Source organism: Macrotis lagotis, chromosome 1 (genome assembly GCF_037893015.1).
Source record: "Macrotis lagotis isolate mMagLag1 chromosome 1, bilby.v1.9.chrom.fasta, whole genome shotgun sequence".
In the NCBI taxonomy this organism is placed as follows: Eukaryota; Metazoa; Chordata; class Mammalia; order Peramelemorphia; family Peramelidae; genus Macrotis; species Macrotis lagotis.
In genome coordinates this window covers 707,798,361-707,816,246 of record NC_133658.1, presented here as the reverse complement: position 1 = coordinate 707,816,246, position 17,886 = coordinate 707,798,361, and the positions used below count along the sequence as shown (strand labels likewise).

The 17,886-nt window shown below is 33.8% G+C and overlaps 2 protein-coding genes across 15 annotated transcripts in view; one reads left to right on the top strand and one right to left on the bottom strand.

The window, feature by feature from the left end:
- TANC1 (tetratricopeptide repeat, ankyrin repeat and coiled-coil containing 1) overlaps nucleotides 1-4,267 on the top strand; it is a 261,532-nt gene extending 257,265 nt beyond the window's left edge. For all 7 annotated transcript variants that reach the window (XM_074215910.1, XM_074215909.1, XM_074215916.1 and 4 more), the window contains 3 exons: nucleotides 730-876; nucleotides 1,387-1,487; nucleotides 2,166-4,267. In XM_074215910.1, coding sequence (XP_074072011.1) covers nucleotides 730-876; nucleotides 1,387-1,487; nucleotides 2,166-3,609 — 1,692 coding nt within the window. In that variant the 3' untranslated portion in view covers nucleotides 3,610-4,267. The remainder of the gene's footprint in view (nucleotides 1-729; nucleotides 877-1,386; nucleotides 1,488-2,165) is intronic.
- A 639-nt stretch (nucleotides 4,268-4,906) lies between these two features.
- WDSUB1 (WD repeat, sterile alpha motif and U-box domain containing 1) overlaps nucleotides 4,907-17,886 on the bottom strand; it is a 63,825-nt gene continuing 50,845 nt past the window's right edge. For 3 of the 8 annotated variants that reach the window (XM_074215918.1, XM_074215917.1, XM_074215919.1), the window contains one exon: nucleotides 4,909-8,683. In XM_074215918.1, coding sequence (XP_074072019.1) covers nucleotides 8,526-8,683 — 158 coding nt within the window. In that variant the 3' untranslated portion in view covers nucleotides 4,909-8,525. Of the gene's footprint in view, nucleotides 8,684-17,886 lie in introns of all 8 variants that reach the window. The other 5 variants (XM_074215921.1, XM_074215922.1, XR_012474288.1 and 2 more) reach the window with 3 other exon arrangements.

Below are 17,886 nucleotides of genomic sequence, written 5' to 3'. Positions count from 1 at the left end.
GTGTTGCTGTGGCTTTGAAGTGGTTTTAATATGGATTTGGGTAGGCAATTATGTTACAAATATCAGGCCAATTTCAACAGGCTGCTTACCTGCTGTGCAGTGGAAATAACTGAACAAATAGGTTTCCTTAGCACTGAGAATGTGGTGCTATTCTGATTTTTTTAGCCGTTGCTTCTAGTTCCTTTAAAGGAAAAAAAAATACTCTATGGCAAACATAATCTAGATTTTTGTCTTATCCACAAGACTCTACTTGTCTTAGGAATGATAGCATTTTTTAATTTGACTCCTTCTACAGGGTATAATCTCTCGGGATATAACATTTATGAAACTATTTCTCAAAAAAACTACAAAGGGAAAATGTTAAAATTTATATTAATGTAATTTTTAAGTTTTCTCATACATTTGTTTTATATTTACAAACATTTCCTGTGTGAATATTCATAAAGAATAGTATATTAAGGTAAGCTAGTGTGACTCCCTGGTTTTCATTTTAAAATTTTGGATGATGTCAAATTTGTTATTGAGATTTCAGGTTTTTAAAAGGATCTTCCTTCTCTCCAATCCTTTAGCAACAGGTATTTCCATGGGGGGTAAATAACCTTGAATTTTTGGGGTCCTGAGTAATTCAAGTAAATGAATAAAAGCAAGATTATTTTTTGTATTCCTGTGAGATACTTAAAATTTCCTTCATTGAATTCTTGTATTGAAATCTTTCCTTTTGACTGATAGAAAGGGAAGATGAAGGAAGCAGCCCAGAGATACCAATGTGCCTTAAGGAAATTTCCTCGTGAGGGGTTTGGTGAAGATATGAAAGCATTCAATGAACTACGGGTTTCTCTTTATCTGAACTTGTCCCGGTGCCGAAGGAAAACAAATGTAAGTTGTTTCTTGTCAACCACTCTATACCTTAAAGCTGTGGAAAATTGTACATATGCTGTTGCTTTTGGAAATCATAATTTCTGTGATAGTGACTTGAGGAATTTATTTATTTTTTTTTAGTTGACTATGCCATGATCAGTGTCATCTTCAGACATTCTTTTCCCTTAGCAGTTGAGGAACCTGAACCTAGGGAGACTGACTTGCTTGAGATCACCCACTGCAAAAGCTGGGACTAACTGTCCAAACTGTTGCGAGATTTACTCTAGATGTTTTTCTCTCATTGTCTGAAAACATCTACTCTTTATTTGCCTTAACCTACTCTAGATAAGTTTTAAAGGGATTTCTGTTGGTTTATATCTGCCAGGGCAGAGATGTTATTAATAACTAATATTTCCATTCCCTTTCCAACAATTGCCCTTGAAATCTTCTAGGACACAGACCACACAAAAACTTAGGTTTTTGTTTTAATATTCTATATAACCAATGTCCTTTATATTTTGATATCAGGACTTCGGCATGGCAGAAGAATTTGCTTCCAAGGCTCTGGAGTTGAAACCCAAATCCTATGAAGCATATTATGCCAGAGCGAGAGCAAAGAGGAATAGCAGGTACCTTATGTGCAAGTAGCTAGAGGAACTGCTTTATCCTTGGCACTGTCACTACATACTCGACTCCTGATAAATTAGTGGATTCTATTCTATAAGAATCTTCCATGTACTTTTAATCACCTTTAACACTTTATCAGGAAATCTGAATATTGTCTCATTTCCTCTCTGCAGTGATGGTATTTTTGTTTTTGACCAGTTGAAATATTTGTGCTAGGTACTTATCCTAATTTGAAGTTCTTACTAGTTATCTGTTTTACCAGAATAGATTGGCCCCTGTCAATTAAATAGATCTTTCTGTTGTCTAGGAGATAACTGCATGTAAAAGAGAATAGAAGATTTTTCTCACTGTTGATCCCATCTTAAGGGCCAGTAATAAAAATAGTAAGAACTTTTTATAAAGTGTTGATATGCCATTACATAACTAGTGAAAGGAATTAAGAAATGTTGTTTTTGAGGGTCAGAGTGTTTGCTCCATTTGTGTAGGATTGTTACTCTGTTTTCTCTGTGCCCATTTGAAGTTCTAGTGGAATGACATTTCTAAAACCCACTGCAGCTTTGAAATCCATCTGCCCAAAAGTTATATTCCAAAAGTTCCCTTCCTTCCTCTCCCACCCAAGTAAAAATTTTATTTGATATAATGCATATCTCATAATTTTAATCTCTTTCTTTATTGCAAAGGCAATTTGTGGCTGCTCTGGCTGATTTGCAGGAGGCTGTGAAGCTGTGTCCCACCAACCAAGAAATTAAGAGGCTTCTGAGTCGTGTAGAAGAGGAATGTAAACAGTTGCAAAGAAGCCAGCAGCAGAAGCAACAAGGTCCCCCACTGCCCCCAGCCAATGGCTCAGACAATGAGGAGGAGGCCCCAGCTCCTGAACTGGATGATCGCTTTCCCACAGAGGAGGCTGAAGAGGAGGAGACAGTGCAGCCTGGGGACTTGGTTTCATTGCCTGTGCGGCCTCAGCCCTCTTCCTCGGCACCTGTTCCATATAGCAAGAACCTTCAGGAAGGGCTGCTGCCGAAAGCAAGACCAGGATCACCCCAGAATAGACCAGGAAGCAGTAAGCTCTCAAGGGAGCCAGTTGTTCAGCCAGGTTTGATAATGCAACCTACTAAGCGGGCCCAGATTGTCAAAACCAACCAGCACTTGAGTTCTCTTCAGTCTAACCTGAGAACTGGAGTAGGTAGTAGTGGTGTGAAAATTCAGGTTTCTTCTCAGAATCCTCCTCCCAGTCCCATGCCAGGACGGTCCCCTGCGATTCTCACAAATAGAAGCCAGCATTTAGAAGGGGCAGGCTCTTTCACTGCAGTAGCCAACTCTGGCCTCTATGGTGACCGGCTGGGCATCAGCCAGAATGCACATCTGCAGCGGAGTGAGAGCGGCTCTGCATACCCTTTACCAAGCAAGGTTAAAACTACAGAGAGGCTTCTAGCTCACACTCCCTTAGGTATGGAAGGAGCCCCTCCAAGCCAAAGTGTGTCAGTGAATTGTAGTGATATGAGGCACATAGGGTCTCTGGTTAATTCAGCCTCTAATGGTTCTCCATCTGGCAGTATGAAAATATCAAATTCAGCCAGCAGCTTAGCTTCAAGTAGCAGCTTTTCAGATGGTTTGAAGGCCCAAGGGGCAGATACAAGAAATAAGGAGAAGGTGGCTAACAACCAGGTTCAGAGTGGTACGGCTGAGCACAGACCACGCAATACTCCATTCATGGGCGTTATGGATAAGACTGCGAGGTTCCAGCAGCAGGGAAATTCATCCAGCCGTACCTGGCACTGTCAGGTGACCGAGGGGTTACTGACCAACCCATCTGCAGCTGGTCTGCAGTCTTCACACTGTGAGCAGCCCTCTGTCAAACAAGCAGGAGGGTACAATAGCCAAACTCAAATGTGTTCTGGTTCCCCCCTGGGTGGAATTGTCCACAATGGGGCCCAGTTGAAAGAACTTGAGGAAAACAAGTGCCAAATATCAGCTCATTGTCAGGACAGCCGGAGAGCCAAGAATGTCTCTCATTTGTATCCAGAGAGTATCTCTAAACAACAGCCCCCTATTAGTAAGGAAACCCATCGGAGTCATATCACTTCAGCCAAACCAAAGCGATCATTCATAGAATCAAATGTATAAGCATTAAGAGAAATGCTATGTGAAATGGACAAAATAACAAACTGGTTCCTGGGGTTAATTACTGATATGGCTGTTTCATCCTAAAAATAAGGAGAGCTTTTTAGTTGTGGTTTTTGATGTTTTCTGTGGGGCTGATATGATTGCATATTGACCATCAGTGGTATCAAAAGAAGTAGGATAAACCACTTTAATATGAAGCTGAAGTCACCATGAACAAGAATGTTAACTGGAATGTCAAGCAGAGCTGGAAAAAATTGACACAAAAATATGGTTAGCTGTGACTGACTGTAAAGTTATAAAATAGGGAGTATCCAGGGAGATACTATTCTGTATTCTTTCCTTCTCTTATAGGACTGTTTATAACAGTCTCTTTTCTGGGTCTTTGATATGATGACAATCTCAGTATTTATCTAAGGAATAGTTATACTTTTCTCACTCCATGTATGAGAAACTTCTAGATCTATAGCAGTAAATACATGTGACCCAGGACTGTAGATAAATGCTTTTTGAATAAGGAGTATTATACTGTATTGATGGTTCAGTAAATCCTTAGTTTAATATATAAGACATCATTCAGGAGTGACTTCTTAAGTCATTTCAAGCTGAGAATGAGATGAGACTATAAAAGTAATGTGATTTCTTTTTTTTTTTTTTCAAATAAACATCCCCAAAATTGTTGTTTTCATTAAAGAAGTTCCCTTGAGAGGCTATGCTATTGATCAGAATCCTTTTTGGAACTACTCTTTCAGAACTGTCTTCAGAGGCCAAAAGTTCTGTCCTCCTTGAAGGCTGTTCATCTTTTGAAGGAGATTATAGTCCAACATGAACAAAATCAAGGCTCATGTTGATGTTTTGGGAAGAAGTAAAATGTAAACTATAAAATAATGCAGATTGTTTTCTCATTGTACAAACTGAATGTGAAAGCAGTTCTAGGAGGAGGGTTCCAGAGATGTGAACAATGGCAGCATTGCTAGGGTGAAAGTCCCAAGGTGAGTGCTTTGAAAAATAAAAACTCATTTAGGTGTTCAGATTCTGCTCAGTTGATAAAAATCACTTTATATTTTAGTCACACTCTCTGAATATATATGTGTGTGTGTGTATATATATATATATATATATATATATATATATATATATATATATATATATATACATATATATAAAAGGTAGTTAGGTTTTACTTAAACATGTAAATATAATTTTATTTTCAAATAGTTAATCCAAAAAAATCCAGCCATAAATTTAAATGCATGTTTTTTTTTTGTTTTAAAGCTTTGACCATGCTGATTATTGCACTGAATAATATATTATTATGGCATGTTAACAGTATACCAGTAACCGCACTTTATATAGTTTATATAAACACCTTTAAGGTGCTAAAGTCCAAAATTATGTATCATTCATTTGTGGTGATAAGGTACAGGAAAAAGGTGTTTTTATATGAAACATGATGTGTTATTTGAAGGTTTTACTATAACAGTTTGAAAGCATTGGATGTTCATTTGTTTTATAGGATGGGGTGTGAAATTTATTTTCCAAAGTTGGGGAAAAGAAAATTCTATATTTACAGAAGTGTTTTCAAAATGATAGTTGTAATGAAGTTCCTGTGAGGATCTGTTTTGTACAAGTTGGAATATCCATTGTCATTCTTCAGCATTTGTTGTGTGTACAGTGTGTACTTTGTAAAAACAGCTTTATCCATTTTTTACAGGCCTTTCATGAGTCTGCATATGATTACTTTGGCTTATTTATTGTCTCATTCTATGTATGTCTTATTCTTTTGTTATGTAGTTTGTTTTTGCACAGCTACTGTACTTTTCCATATGGAATAAAGACCATTAATATAGTTTGCTCTTGAGTTGAACAAAACCTACATTTGGAAAGAATATACTGTTTTCAGTACAGCACTGATTTAACTTTGAGCCGATCTATTACTGTCCCAAGGTCTTATAGAAGTTTTCAAAGCTTAACATTAGACATTAGGTCTCTGTTCCTCTGAAACACATTTTTCATAGATCAAATCTTTATTTTCACTTTCTAGTTGTGCCAAAAAATCTTAGTGTCTGTTTTGACTGGCAACAGGATGGGTAATACTCCAACTCTCAATCATTTTTGCCAAAACACACAGAAAACTGTGTTACTGTCATAGGTTTGCCTTTAGCACATTTATATTACAATATGTTTCATCTTAAAATGTTTATCTTCATATCAATATGAATTTTAATTTCAAGTAAAGAATGAACAAGGGTAAATGGCAAGCTATGCTACCCCAAGATAAAATTTGATACATGCAGCCTTGAACTTGGTCTTTACCTTCATCTAGTCAGTTATAATGCTAAATTATCTCCAAATCACCTCTTTACTTTTTAGATGACAAAGGTCAAATTCACACTGACTCAAAGTGATTATTTTTAAACCAACAAATTCTGTCATTTGGTTAAAATAATCATTTTAAAGCATAAAGATTCCAAAGTGAAGGAAGAGAGAAGAATATAAGGAGGCTTAATATGTTGGTGCAGATAATGAAAAATTGCCTTCTGTGAGGGAAGAAGCATTTTTAAAGCTCTTAGTGTGTGCCAAGCAGTATGCTAAGAGCTAGGGAAATATACTCAAGGTGGAGAGGGAAACAGTACCTCAGTGCTTATGTTCTAATGGTGGAAAATAATACATAACTAGGAGCTGAAAAGCTGGAGGCTGGAAGAAAGTATACATATAGAAAATAAAAGTTGACCAACTGGGCCCCTCCACAAACTGGAGGCCCCAAGAGGATCCCAGAAGTATTAACTCAGTGAACTTCCTGATCCCTCATATCATAGACATTTTCCTGAAGCAAGGTAAGACTTAATTTTCTTTTTAGGCCACCTGTGTTTTCTCAAATTGAATAAACTGGAGTCTGACACACCTGTGGTTTTCATTCATTCTTTGGTTAAAAGCAATCAGTTTTGTCTGCTCAGATAAAAGAAAAGGTCTGTAATTATTATTTTTAGTTTCAGTGTCACTTAGAATAACATTTATTTATTCCTATTCTAGATTTTTTAGTCTCTCAAAAAAAAAAACCCAGACAACACTACAGATCCTATAGAAATGCTTTCTCATTAATGGTTGTTTCTTCAGGTAGTGAACAATACCATATAATTTCTTTTGAAAGAAGTGTGATCTGTATCTAGTGATATTAAACAGTAACATTAGAAGAATTATATTAGTAAAACCTGAATGCAAAAGCAGCAGTATATAATTATCATATGTAAATTTAACCTGTTGTAAATGAGATGTCTGAATAGGTTTTTTTTTTTTAGGTTTTTTGGCAAGGCAAATGGGGTTGCTCAAGGCCACACAGCTAGATAATTGTTTGAGACCGGATTTGAACCCTGGTACTCCTGACTCCAAGGCCGGTGCTTTATCCACTATGCCACCTAGCCGCCCCTGTCTGAATAGTTTTTTTCCCCACTACACAAAATGGGAGCTTTGTTATTTTTATAATCATATTTTATATATTATCTGCTTTCTACATTTAAGCAAGAAGAGTTCTGTAGAAAGATGTTGCTTTCCCTAGGTTTTTCTTTGGTATATGGATATTTTTTGATTATTTACAATGATTTTAGTTAGCTCAAAATTTAGATGTGGGGAAAGGCTTTCAGATCTTAGAACAATGGCAGAAGGCTTTAATTTTTTTTCCTTTTTGAAATGAGACTTACTGTAAGTAGAGGATGGATAACTATATAGAGGGGACTATGTTCCTTTGATTCACTGACATAGAACTTTTCTCATCTGTAAGTTGGATATTTAGATGCTGTTATTTCATTTTACATATGAAGAAAACTGGCTTAGGTTATGATTTCCCCACAATATTTCAGCTGGTAAATGTTGAATCTAGAACTAGAATCACAGGAATTCTGACTCTGATGCTCTTTATGCTACACCACTGTCACCAGAGTTAATGGTGGTTACCAATAACTAAATTTCATTGGAAATGTGAATGTCACTCAAATGAAACTAGGAAATCATGAACTCCTTAGAAGAATTTTACTCTATTCTGGTTTCTTTAAAATGAAAATTCTCTAAGTGTAGAAAACAAATTATCAGGCTGTCATATGGAAAAATTCTTTGCCCACAACCTTGGAGTCAATAGCAATTTGGGGGAAAAGAAAATAAATCCCAGTTTTAAATATTATATAATATAAACTGTAGCAGGAGGACATGGTGATATGCTTTGTACTTCATCCAAAGTAAGCATGCGTAGTGTTTTCAAACTGACTTGATTTTTGTATAAAGTTGATAATTTAGGTCCTTTCTAACTATTCCCTATATTTTCAGTAATGAACCACAGGATTTTTTGCTAAATTTATCAGAACTGATAAGACCTTCATAAGTTTTTACTCATTTAGTGTGTGGGTCTACCTCTGAAGTTCCTTTCACATCTGGGATTCTGTGAAATTGTGTATACACACAAACACATTCACAAAAGATTAGTGGGCATTTATTTGTGTCTTAATATATTTTTCATCAGAAAGGACAGTTCAATTAATATATGTTAAATTTTGCTTAACCAAACCACCAGTGCTATGATGATTTCTTTAGCATGGTATTTGTTGTAACAATATTTAATCCAAACAGCTACCAAGGAGCCAACTTAGCTATAAGTCATTGAGATAGTTAACATTAAAAGACAATGTTATCTAATGTCAAAAGAAACCATTGTATATATGTTCTTTGGGTTGCTTTGTACTTACATAAAAATGTTCACATAGATTAGATACAGAACTTAATTCACAATTTAAAGACAAAACATAGTAAAAACAAATTTGACTTACCTTCTCTCTGGACATAAAATTTTAATTCATATATGTTTTGCTTTAAAACTAAAAAAGTATCTCATTGAAATTAATAAGTACCTAAGTAAGTACACCTAAACAGTTTCATTTCTGATGAGTCTCTAGCCATCGATCAATGGCCATTTTCAGAGTCCTATTTGGTGTCAGTATCAGTGAAGGAAGAACCAGATTAGTCATAGGACTTGTACGTTTCTTCTTGCTGATCCAATTTTCTATTGCTTCTTTTTCATAGGAATATCCATCTATAAGAAATAATTACACAATTAGTTATTTGACCGAAAAGAAACAAACAGTTACTAAAATGATTTAAAGTTGTAAAATTTATTACTGGGGAAAAAAATCTATGACTGAGGGAAATTGTCTAAATGTAGTAATTTAGTAGGAACTTGAATGATTCCTGTACTCTCCTCTCCATCTAGCCTTGAAAGGAACTGGGGCATCAATCAAGTATTATGAAAATTTGAGTTTAGCTCAAATGATTTTAGCAGGTAGTTTGATAGTTAGAAAGCTAAGAATAGAATCCTCTACTAACAGCAAAATTTGATATGTAAAAGAAAGAAGAAAGGAACCCATTTGCAATCATAGAAGGTACTCTTGGATACGGTAATGGGAGGTGCATAGCAAGGCAGGGATGGTTAAAGAGTTTGGAAACCTCAGGAAATAAAAGAACTTGGATCTTGATATAGCATCTGCTAAGATACTAATAATTTTTTCTAGGGCTATCTTGACCAGGACTCAATGGTCAAACGAGTTCACCATGTTATATTTTTTATGTGAATAGTAAAAACAATTTATTTCAATGGCAAGTGGTTCTTTAAAATGTTCAATAAAAGTAGCCTTTAAATAAGTGCAATGTGGCTGAGCTCTTGGGACAGGGAAGATGGGAAGATGGGGGGGGATAAAGTTGGGTGCTAATAGAAGAGACCAGAATCTTTGTCCTTGGTGTTCAAATTGCTTTTTCATTTAGATGTTGTTTATGCCAAAACATGAGTGAGGTTGGCAAAGAAAAAGTACCATCTAAGAAATTCAAATTGGAGGGGGGTGGGTACTAAAGTTATTCAAACAAAGAAACAATCGTGGCATAATCAAAAGAGATGCTGCTTTGGATTGGGGAAACTTGATTTTGAATTCCTATCTGGGATACACACTATCTGATCCTGGACAAGTCACTTAATCTCTGCCAATTAGTTGATCCATCTACTTTGCTTTAAAAGAGAAGTTCTTAACTTTTTTGTATGTCATGGATATCTCTGGTAGTTCAGTGAAACCTAAGGACCCATTTTCAGAATGTTTTTAAATGCACAAATTGTATTACAAAGGAAATCATTTATATAGAAATATAGTCATCAAAACTTTTTAAATGTACTATAGGTCTAATAACTATTAATATATCAAAGTACTGATGATAAGTGAATATTTTAAGGTATCTGTGATACTGAAAAATATTTCTACTGGTAATAGATTTATTTTTAAAACTATTGTAATTTGTTGTTAAATTTCAGTTAGAGGTTAGTGAAAATAAAATTTCAATTTTTATCCCTGCCAAATTGAAAGAATGACTGAAATCTATTGATAGATCCCAGATTAAGAACCTGTGCTCTAGAACATATGTGTGTGTGTGTGTGTTTTCTTTAAACAAATTACACTCCTAGACAGTACAGCTTGCCCGAAGATTCCCTTACTACTCCATGCTGTCCTTCCTCTGGTCCCCATCTCTTCCCAGTAACTTCACAATATGACTTTTGAATATTAAGGCCATCTTCTTTCCTAGAGTACAATTTCAGGCTTTTCTTTTTATAACATGTAAAATGCCATTGTATTACTAGTATTTTAACACAGAAACCTCTTTCTCTTGTTATGGGTGTTCCTTACATGTCCATTTCACAATTCTGTGGAAAGTATATTTTATTTTTAAAAAAATAATCTTGTATTTTAATCAAACTCTATTATTGTGCGCAAACTAGAAGCCGATATATTAATACCTAAATGTAAAGAACATCCTCTGAGAACACCTTTCTTTTTTAGAAATTTGACAAAGAGAAACATAATACAAAGGATATAAAATCTAATTTCCACCCTGTAAATTCATTGATATCATTAATTCCTCCACTGGTAAAGATCCAAAACTGTTTTATGACTTAAAACATGGTCTTCAACAATTGCTGTAGGTAAAACATTTATCACTCTCTAATCTACTTAAGAAGTATATATTTGGGTCACATAATGATGGGATGTCTGACATAGATGGGACAGGAAAGAGGCTAAGTGAAGAGCACAGAAAGTAGGGAAAGACTGAAGTAAATTCCCTTTAAAAAAGGCACAAAAGGTTCTTGTGAGAGGCACAAACATAAAAGTGCAAAAAAAGTACTAATGCCACAGTGTGCTACAGTAAATGAACTGGTATATAAAATATAAAATAAGTAACGTAAGGATGATGAGTGTTCTGGAAGACCCATGAAAAAAGAATGAACTTGAATGTGATTTTGCAAGAAATAATATGACAAAATGCCTAGACCTTTGGAATACAAACAATAAAGCATACTTAAACAAAACAAAAACCATACTTAACTTTTCAAGGCAAATAGTGGTGAAATTCCGCAATTTGAGTTTTAATCGTTCCTCACAGAAAACTAGGAAAATTGGGGATGGAATCAAGATGGCGAGGTAAGGAAGGAACTCTCTTGAACTCCCAAATTTATCTCTGAACAACAGAAATAATACCTCAAAAAGAATTTCAGGAGCAGCAGAACCAACAAAAGTTCAGCTGAAGAAAATGGGTAATGCAGTTCAGTGGAGGCAGTGCCCTAGGAAGTCTGTGGCGAGGTTCTAAACCCCAATAACCAGGGACTAAAGTTCTATTTTCCAAGCACAAGAAGCTTGAGACAGTGTCCCTGCCACCCCAGGAACAAAGTCCAATTCTAAAAGTCAAGAAATAAACCAGAAAAATAGTAAAAAGAAAAAATGGACCACAGAAAGTTACTATGGTGATAGGGAAGATCAGAACACAAACTCAGAAAAGGGCAATTTCAAAATACATGTGAATCCTCAGGAAAATTGGGGGGGGGGGGGCTAGGTGGTGCAGTGGATAGAGCACCGGCCCTGGAGTCAGGAGTACCTGGGTTCAAATCCAGCCTCAGACACTTAATAATTACCTAGCTGTGTAGCCTTGGGCAAGCCACTTAACCCCACTGCCTTGCAAAAACCTAAACAAAACAAAACAAACAACAAAAAAGACTGGACTATCTGAAAGCCAGGTTCAAAAAAAGAATCTACATATCGTATTTTCAGGAAATTATCAAGAAAAACTTCCCTGATATTCTAGAACCAGAATATAAAATAGAAATTAAAAGACTCCACCTTCTGAAAGAGATTACCAAATGAAAACTCCCAGAAATATCCTTGCCAAATTCCAGAATTCTCAGGTCAAGGAAAAAAATACTTTAAGCAGCTAGAAAGAAACAATTCAAATATCATGGATTGATAATCAAGATTACACAGAATTTAGCAGTTTCTACATTAATATATATTAATATTGATATTCCAGAAGACAAAGGAGATAGGATTAATCTACCCAGGAAAGTGTGTATAATCCTTCAAGGAAAAAGATGGATATTTAATGATGTAGAAGACTTTCACACATTCTTGATGAAAAGAAAGTTAAAAAAAATTGATTTCCAAATAGAAACTTCAAGGGAAACGTAAAAAAGTAAACAGGAAAGAGGAAACAAAGGATTCAATATGGTTACACAGTTTACATCCCTATACAAGAAGATGATCTTTGGAACACTCAAGAACTTTATCACAATCAAGTCAGTTAAGAAGAGTATTCATAAACAGTGGTTACTGGTATGGTATAAACTGATTTGAAAGGATGCTATAAAAAATCATTTAAGAGGTAAGAAAGGATTACACTTGGAGAAAAGGGAAGGGAAAGGTAGAATGGGGTAAATTGTTGTATAAGACATGCAAAAGTAGAGGGACAGTTGGAAAGAGGAGACATTTAAACCTTCCTCTTTAGAATGGACTCAAACGGGGGATAACAGACTGAGTTGGATACAGAAATCTATCTTATCCAGGAAAGTCGGGGAGGGGGATTGTTAGAAGAAAGGGTGGATTGAGGGAGGCAGTGATTAGAAGCAGAATGCTAAGGAAAAGAGACAGGAAAAGGAAGGGGGAGGGAACTGTATGAAGAAAAAGCAACACAATCATAATTATGAATGTAAATAGGATAAACACCCATAAAATGAAAACCAATAGAGTAGATTAAAAACTAGAATCATAGAATCAAGAAACACAATTTAAGCAAAGAGACAGATGAAAATGGTAAAGGGCTGGAGCAGAGTGTTTCAGCTGAAGTTAAAAAAGTAGTGATCATGAACTAGACAAAGCAAAAACAGATTAGTTAAAAAAATAAGGAAGGAAAGTAAAAATCACCAAGACAATAAAGTAATTTCACTACTAAATAATTATTCGTTAAATATAAAGCATCCAGATTTTTTTTTAAGGAGTAAAGGAAGAAATAGTCATGGGGGACCTCAACAGTCCACAATCTAGCCACAAAATAAGAAAAAAATTAAGGAGGTAAACAGAATTAATATTTATAAAAATATAAATTGCTCAGAATAACAGAAAAGAAAAAATAAGAATACTTAAGTAACCTTGTCTTAGAAAAAGAAAAAACTGCCTATGAAAAAATTATAAGGATCATATGAATTCACAAGAGAATTCACAAGCATTTAGAAGAACAATTAATTCAATATTTAATTAATTCCAATACAAATTGTATAATAAATTTGTAAAAATAGATGGAGTCCAATCAAAATCTTTTTATGAAAAGAAATGGTGCTGATACCTAAAAGAAGAACCAAAACAGAGAAAAAACTATAGAATAATTTTACTAATGAATATCAATGCAAAACTTTTAAATAAAATGCTAGCAGGGAGATTACATCAATATATCACTATATACAAGTGAGATTTAATCAAGGATGCAAGGTTGGTTCGATATTAAGAAATCTACCAGTATAACTGGCCACATCAAAAACAAAACCAACATAAATCATGATTACCTCAATAGATGCAGAAAGGTTTTTGACAAAATACAATACTTATTAAAAACACTAGAGAGCAAGGAATAAAGGGGGTGTTTCTTAAAATGTTAAGTAGTAACTATCTAAAATCCCTATCTAAAAGTTCTCCAAATGAGATGAGGGGTAAAGCCAGCATACCCCTTTATAGTCATTATTATTTGTTTAATATTGTTCTACAAAACTTAGCTATAGCAATGTAAAGGAAAAAAAGTTAAGTAATTAGAATAGGCAATGAGGAAACAAAAGATAACCCTTTGTAGATGGTATTATGGTATACTTAGAGAATCATCTAAAATACTATTTGAAATGATTAACAATTTTAGCACAATTGTGGGATATAAAATAAACCCATATTGAATCTGCAGCATTTCTATACATTACCAAAAAAGCCCTACTCCAAGAGATAGAGAAATTTCAGTTAAAATGACTGTTGACAATATGAAATATTTGGAAGCCTATTTGTCAAGACAAACCCACTAACTATAAGAACACTATTACAAAACATTTTACACTCAAATAAAATTACATCTAACCATCTAGAAAAATATCAACTATTCAGGGATAGGTTGAGCCAATAGAATAAACACAATTCTACCCAAATTAATTTGCTTACATGGTGTCACAACAAAGTACCAATAATTATTTAATAAACTAGAAAAAACTAATAAAATTCATCTGGAAGAATAAAAGAAAATGAAGAGAATTTATAAGGAAAAAAATGTCAAGAAAGGTGACCATGCCATTAAATAACAGTAATTATCAAAACAATCTGGTACTAGCTAAGAAATGAAGTTGTGGTGATTTAGTGTTTAATAAATCCAAAGCCCCAAGCTTTTGAGAGAAGAATTCAAAAACTGACAAAAACTGCTGGTAAAACTCAAAAATAGTATGAAAAAAACTAGGCATTGCCAACATCTCATACCCCCAAACCAAGAAAAGATTTAACAGGGTGATTTAGACATAAAGGGTGATACCATAAGCCAATTAGGAGAACAAGTAATTGTTAAACTATCAGATCTATTGGAAGGTAAGGAGTTTATGACCAAACGAGATAGAAAACATTAATGCAAAATGTTTAATTTTGATTACATTAAATTAAATAGGTTTTTCACAATAAAAACCAATGCAACCAAGATTTAGAAGGAATGCAGAAATGTAGAAAACAATTTTTTATAGCTAGCATTTCTAATAAAGCATTCTAAAATATATGGAATATTGAGTCAAATATATAAGAATATAAATCATTCCTCAACTGATAAATGGTCAAAGGATTCAAACAGTTTTCAGATGAGGAAATTAAAGCTATAATCATATGAAAAAATGCTTTAAATCATTACTGATGCAAAATAAGGCTACAATAAGGTTCTTACCTCAAACCTGTGAGATTGGCCAATATGACAAAAAAGGAAAATGATAAATGTTGGGGAAAAAACTGGGACACTGATGTACTTACTGTTGAAATTATAAACTGATTCAACCAATCGGGAGATCAATTTGAAACTATGCTCAAAGGACATTAAAACTGATTCAACTGTACCACTATTAGGTTCTGTATCCCAGTGAGATCATAAAAAAGGGGAAAAGACCCATATGTACAAAAATATTTATAGCAGCTCTTAGTATAGTGCCAAAGAATTGGAAATTGAGGGGATACCTGTCAAGTGAAGAATGACTGAATAAGTGGTATACGAATGTCATTTAGTACTTGTGTTCTCTAAGAAATCATAAACAGGTAGACTTCTGAAAAGACTTGTATGAATTGATGCTGAGTGAGCAGAATCAGGAGAATGTTGTACAGCAACACTGGGTGAGGATCATCTATGATAGACTTAGCTCTTCTTGGCAGTACAATGCAAATTTAAAAAGACTTGTGATAGAAAAAAAGTATCCACACCCAAAGAAAGCACTGGAATCTTATTGCCTACTAAAATATACTATTTTCAATTAAAAAAAAATTTTTGTACTTTTTCTCCTCTCATAATTTTCTCACTTTTTGTTCTTATTCTTCTTTCACAACATGATTAATTTGTAAATATATTTAACAGTTATACATGTATACTCTGTATCAGATTACTTGCTGTCAAGGGGAGAAGGGAGGAAGGGAGAAAAATGTGGAACTTAAAATCTTAAAAAAATGTTGAAAACTATCTTTACATGGGATTGGAAAAAATTAAGAAAAATCACACAAAAAATGAAAAAAAAATCAGTTCTGTATTGGCTAGTAAATAAAGCAGTGGATCAGTGGAATAGATCAGGTACTCAATACACAGTAGTAAAGGATTACAGTAATTTTGTGCCTGATAAATTTAAAGTCCCATGTTTTGGGGAGAACTCACAAATTGACAAAAACTGCTGGTAAAACTGGAAAACAGTATGGCAGAAACTAGGTAAAGATCAACATTAAAAACAAGATAAGATCAAAAAGGGTATAGATTAAATTATCAAGGGTGAGCCTGCAAACATCAGGAGATGAAAAAATAGTTTAACCTATCAGATCTATAGAGGAGGGAAGAAGTAACAACCAAACAAGTGATAGTGAACATTATGAGAGGTAAAATGGATAATTTTGATTATATTAAATTTAAAACATTTTGTACAATTAAACTAATGAAATCAAGGTTTAGAAGGAAAGCAGAAAACTGGAGAAAAGGTCTTTTTACAGGTCTCGATTTTCAAATACATTAGACAACTGAGTCAAATTAATAAGAATAAAAGTGTTTCTACTTGATTAATGGTCAAAGGATATAAATTTTCAGATGAATAAAATCTATCAAATGTCATGAAAAAATGCTCTAAATCATTATTGATCAGAGAAATGCACATTAAAACAATGCTGAAGTACTACCTCATACCTATCAGAGTAGCAAAAATATGACAGAAAATGATAAATTTTGGAGGGAATATGGAAAAATTGGAACACTAATGTACTGATGGTGGAGTTGTGAATTGATTCAGCTGTGCTGGAGAGTAACTAAAGGGCTATAAAATTGTGCATAATCTTTGACATAGCAATGCCACTACTAAGACTATCCAAAAAAGATTTTCAAAAGGGAGAGGGAAGAGAGGGACTTATTTGAACAAACCTTTATAGTAGCTTTTTTTGTGTTAGGAAAAAAACTGGAAATTGAGGGGATGTTCATCAACTGGGGAATGACTGAACAAGTTGTATATCTGACTGGGATGAACTATGATTGTGCTTTGGAAATTAATAAGGGGGGGGTTCAGGGAAAAAAAACCTGTAAAGACTTCAGTGAATTGATACAAAGTGAAGTGAGCAGAACCAAGAAACAGTAATATTGTATAATGACTAATTACAAATGAGTAAGATATTGTCAGAAATACAGCAATTCAAGATAATTCCAAAGGACACTCAGTGAAAAATGCCACACCCATTCGGGAAAAGAACTAATGGAGTCTGAATGTAGACTGAAACACACTTATTTACTTCATTATTTTCATGAGGTTTTTTGTTTTCTTTCACATGTCTAATATGGAAATGTGTTTTACACATATATATTAAATTGTTTAACAACTCAGGAAGGGTGCAAGGAAAGAAAGGGAGGGAGAATATTTGAAACTCCACATTTTTAAAAATAAATGTTAAAATTGTTTTTACAGGAAATTGTGGAAAAAAATCACCATAGAGGGAGAAAAAATCAAATAGAAAGGAAAACCAATTTGAAAAATCCAGGACCATTCTATAAGCATAAAAAAGCTCAAGAATTGAAAAGTGTATTCTACAAAGTAAAAGGGCTCATTGCAACCCAAAATAATATCTTCCATTGATTGTGCATTTATTCTTTTCATTTTTGATACAAATATTTTGATTTACTTCTTTCTTATCAAATAGTCAATGACTTATCTATTTCATTATTTTTTCATAAATCAAGTCCTATTTTATGTATTAAAAGTTTTTAACTTTTAAATTTTATTTTTCTCTGATTTTCAGGATTTCTAATTTTGTATTTAATTGAGGATTTTAAATTTGCTCTTTTCCTAGTTATTTTTAAAATTTTTATATCCTCTTTGTTAATCTGCTCTTGTTCTATTTTATTGATCTATGTTTTTAGAGATATAAAACTTCCCCTAATACTGTTTTGCCTGAATTTCACAAATTTTGGTATGTTGTCTCACTTTTGTCATTATTGTTAATGAATGTATCATTTCCATTCCTCAGTCTTTGAACCATCCATTCTTTAGAATTAGGTTATTTAGTTTCTAACTAATGTTTAACCTATGCCTCCTTTATTGAATGAAATTCTTATGGTAATACAATTAATAAAAGTTCTCTTAATATTTTTACACCTTTCAAAACTTTCTTAATCATAGTGTGCAAAGAGAGACCTTCAAAATGA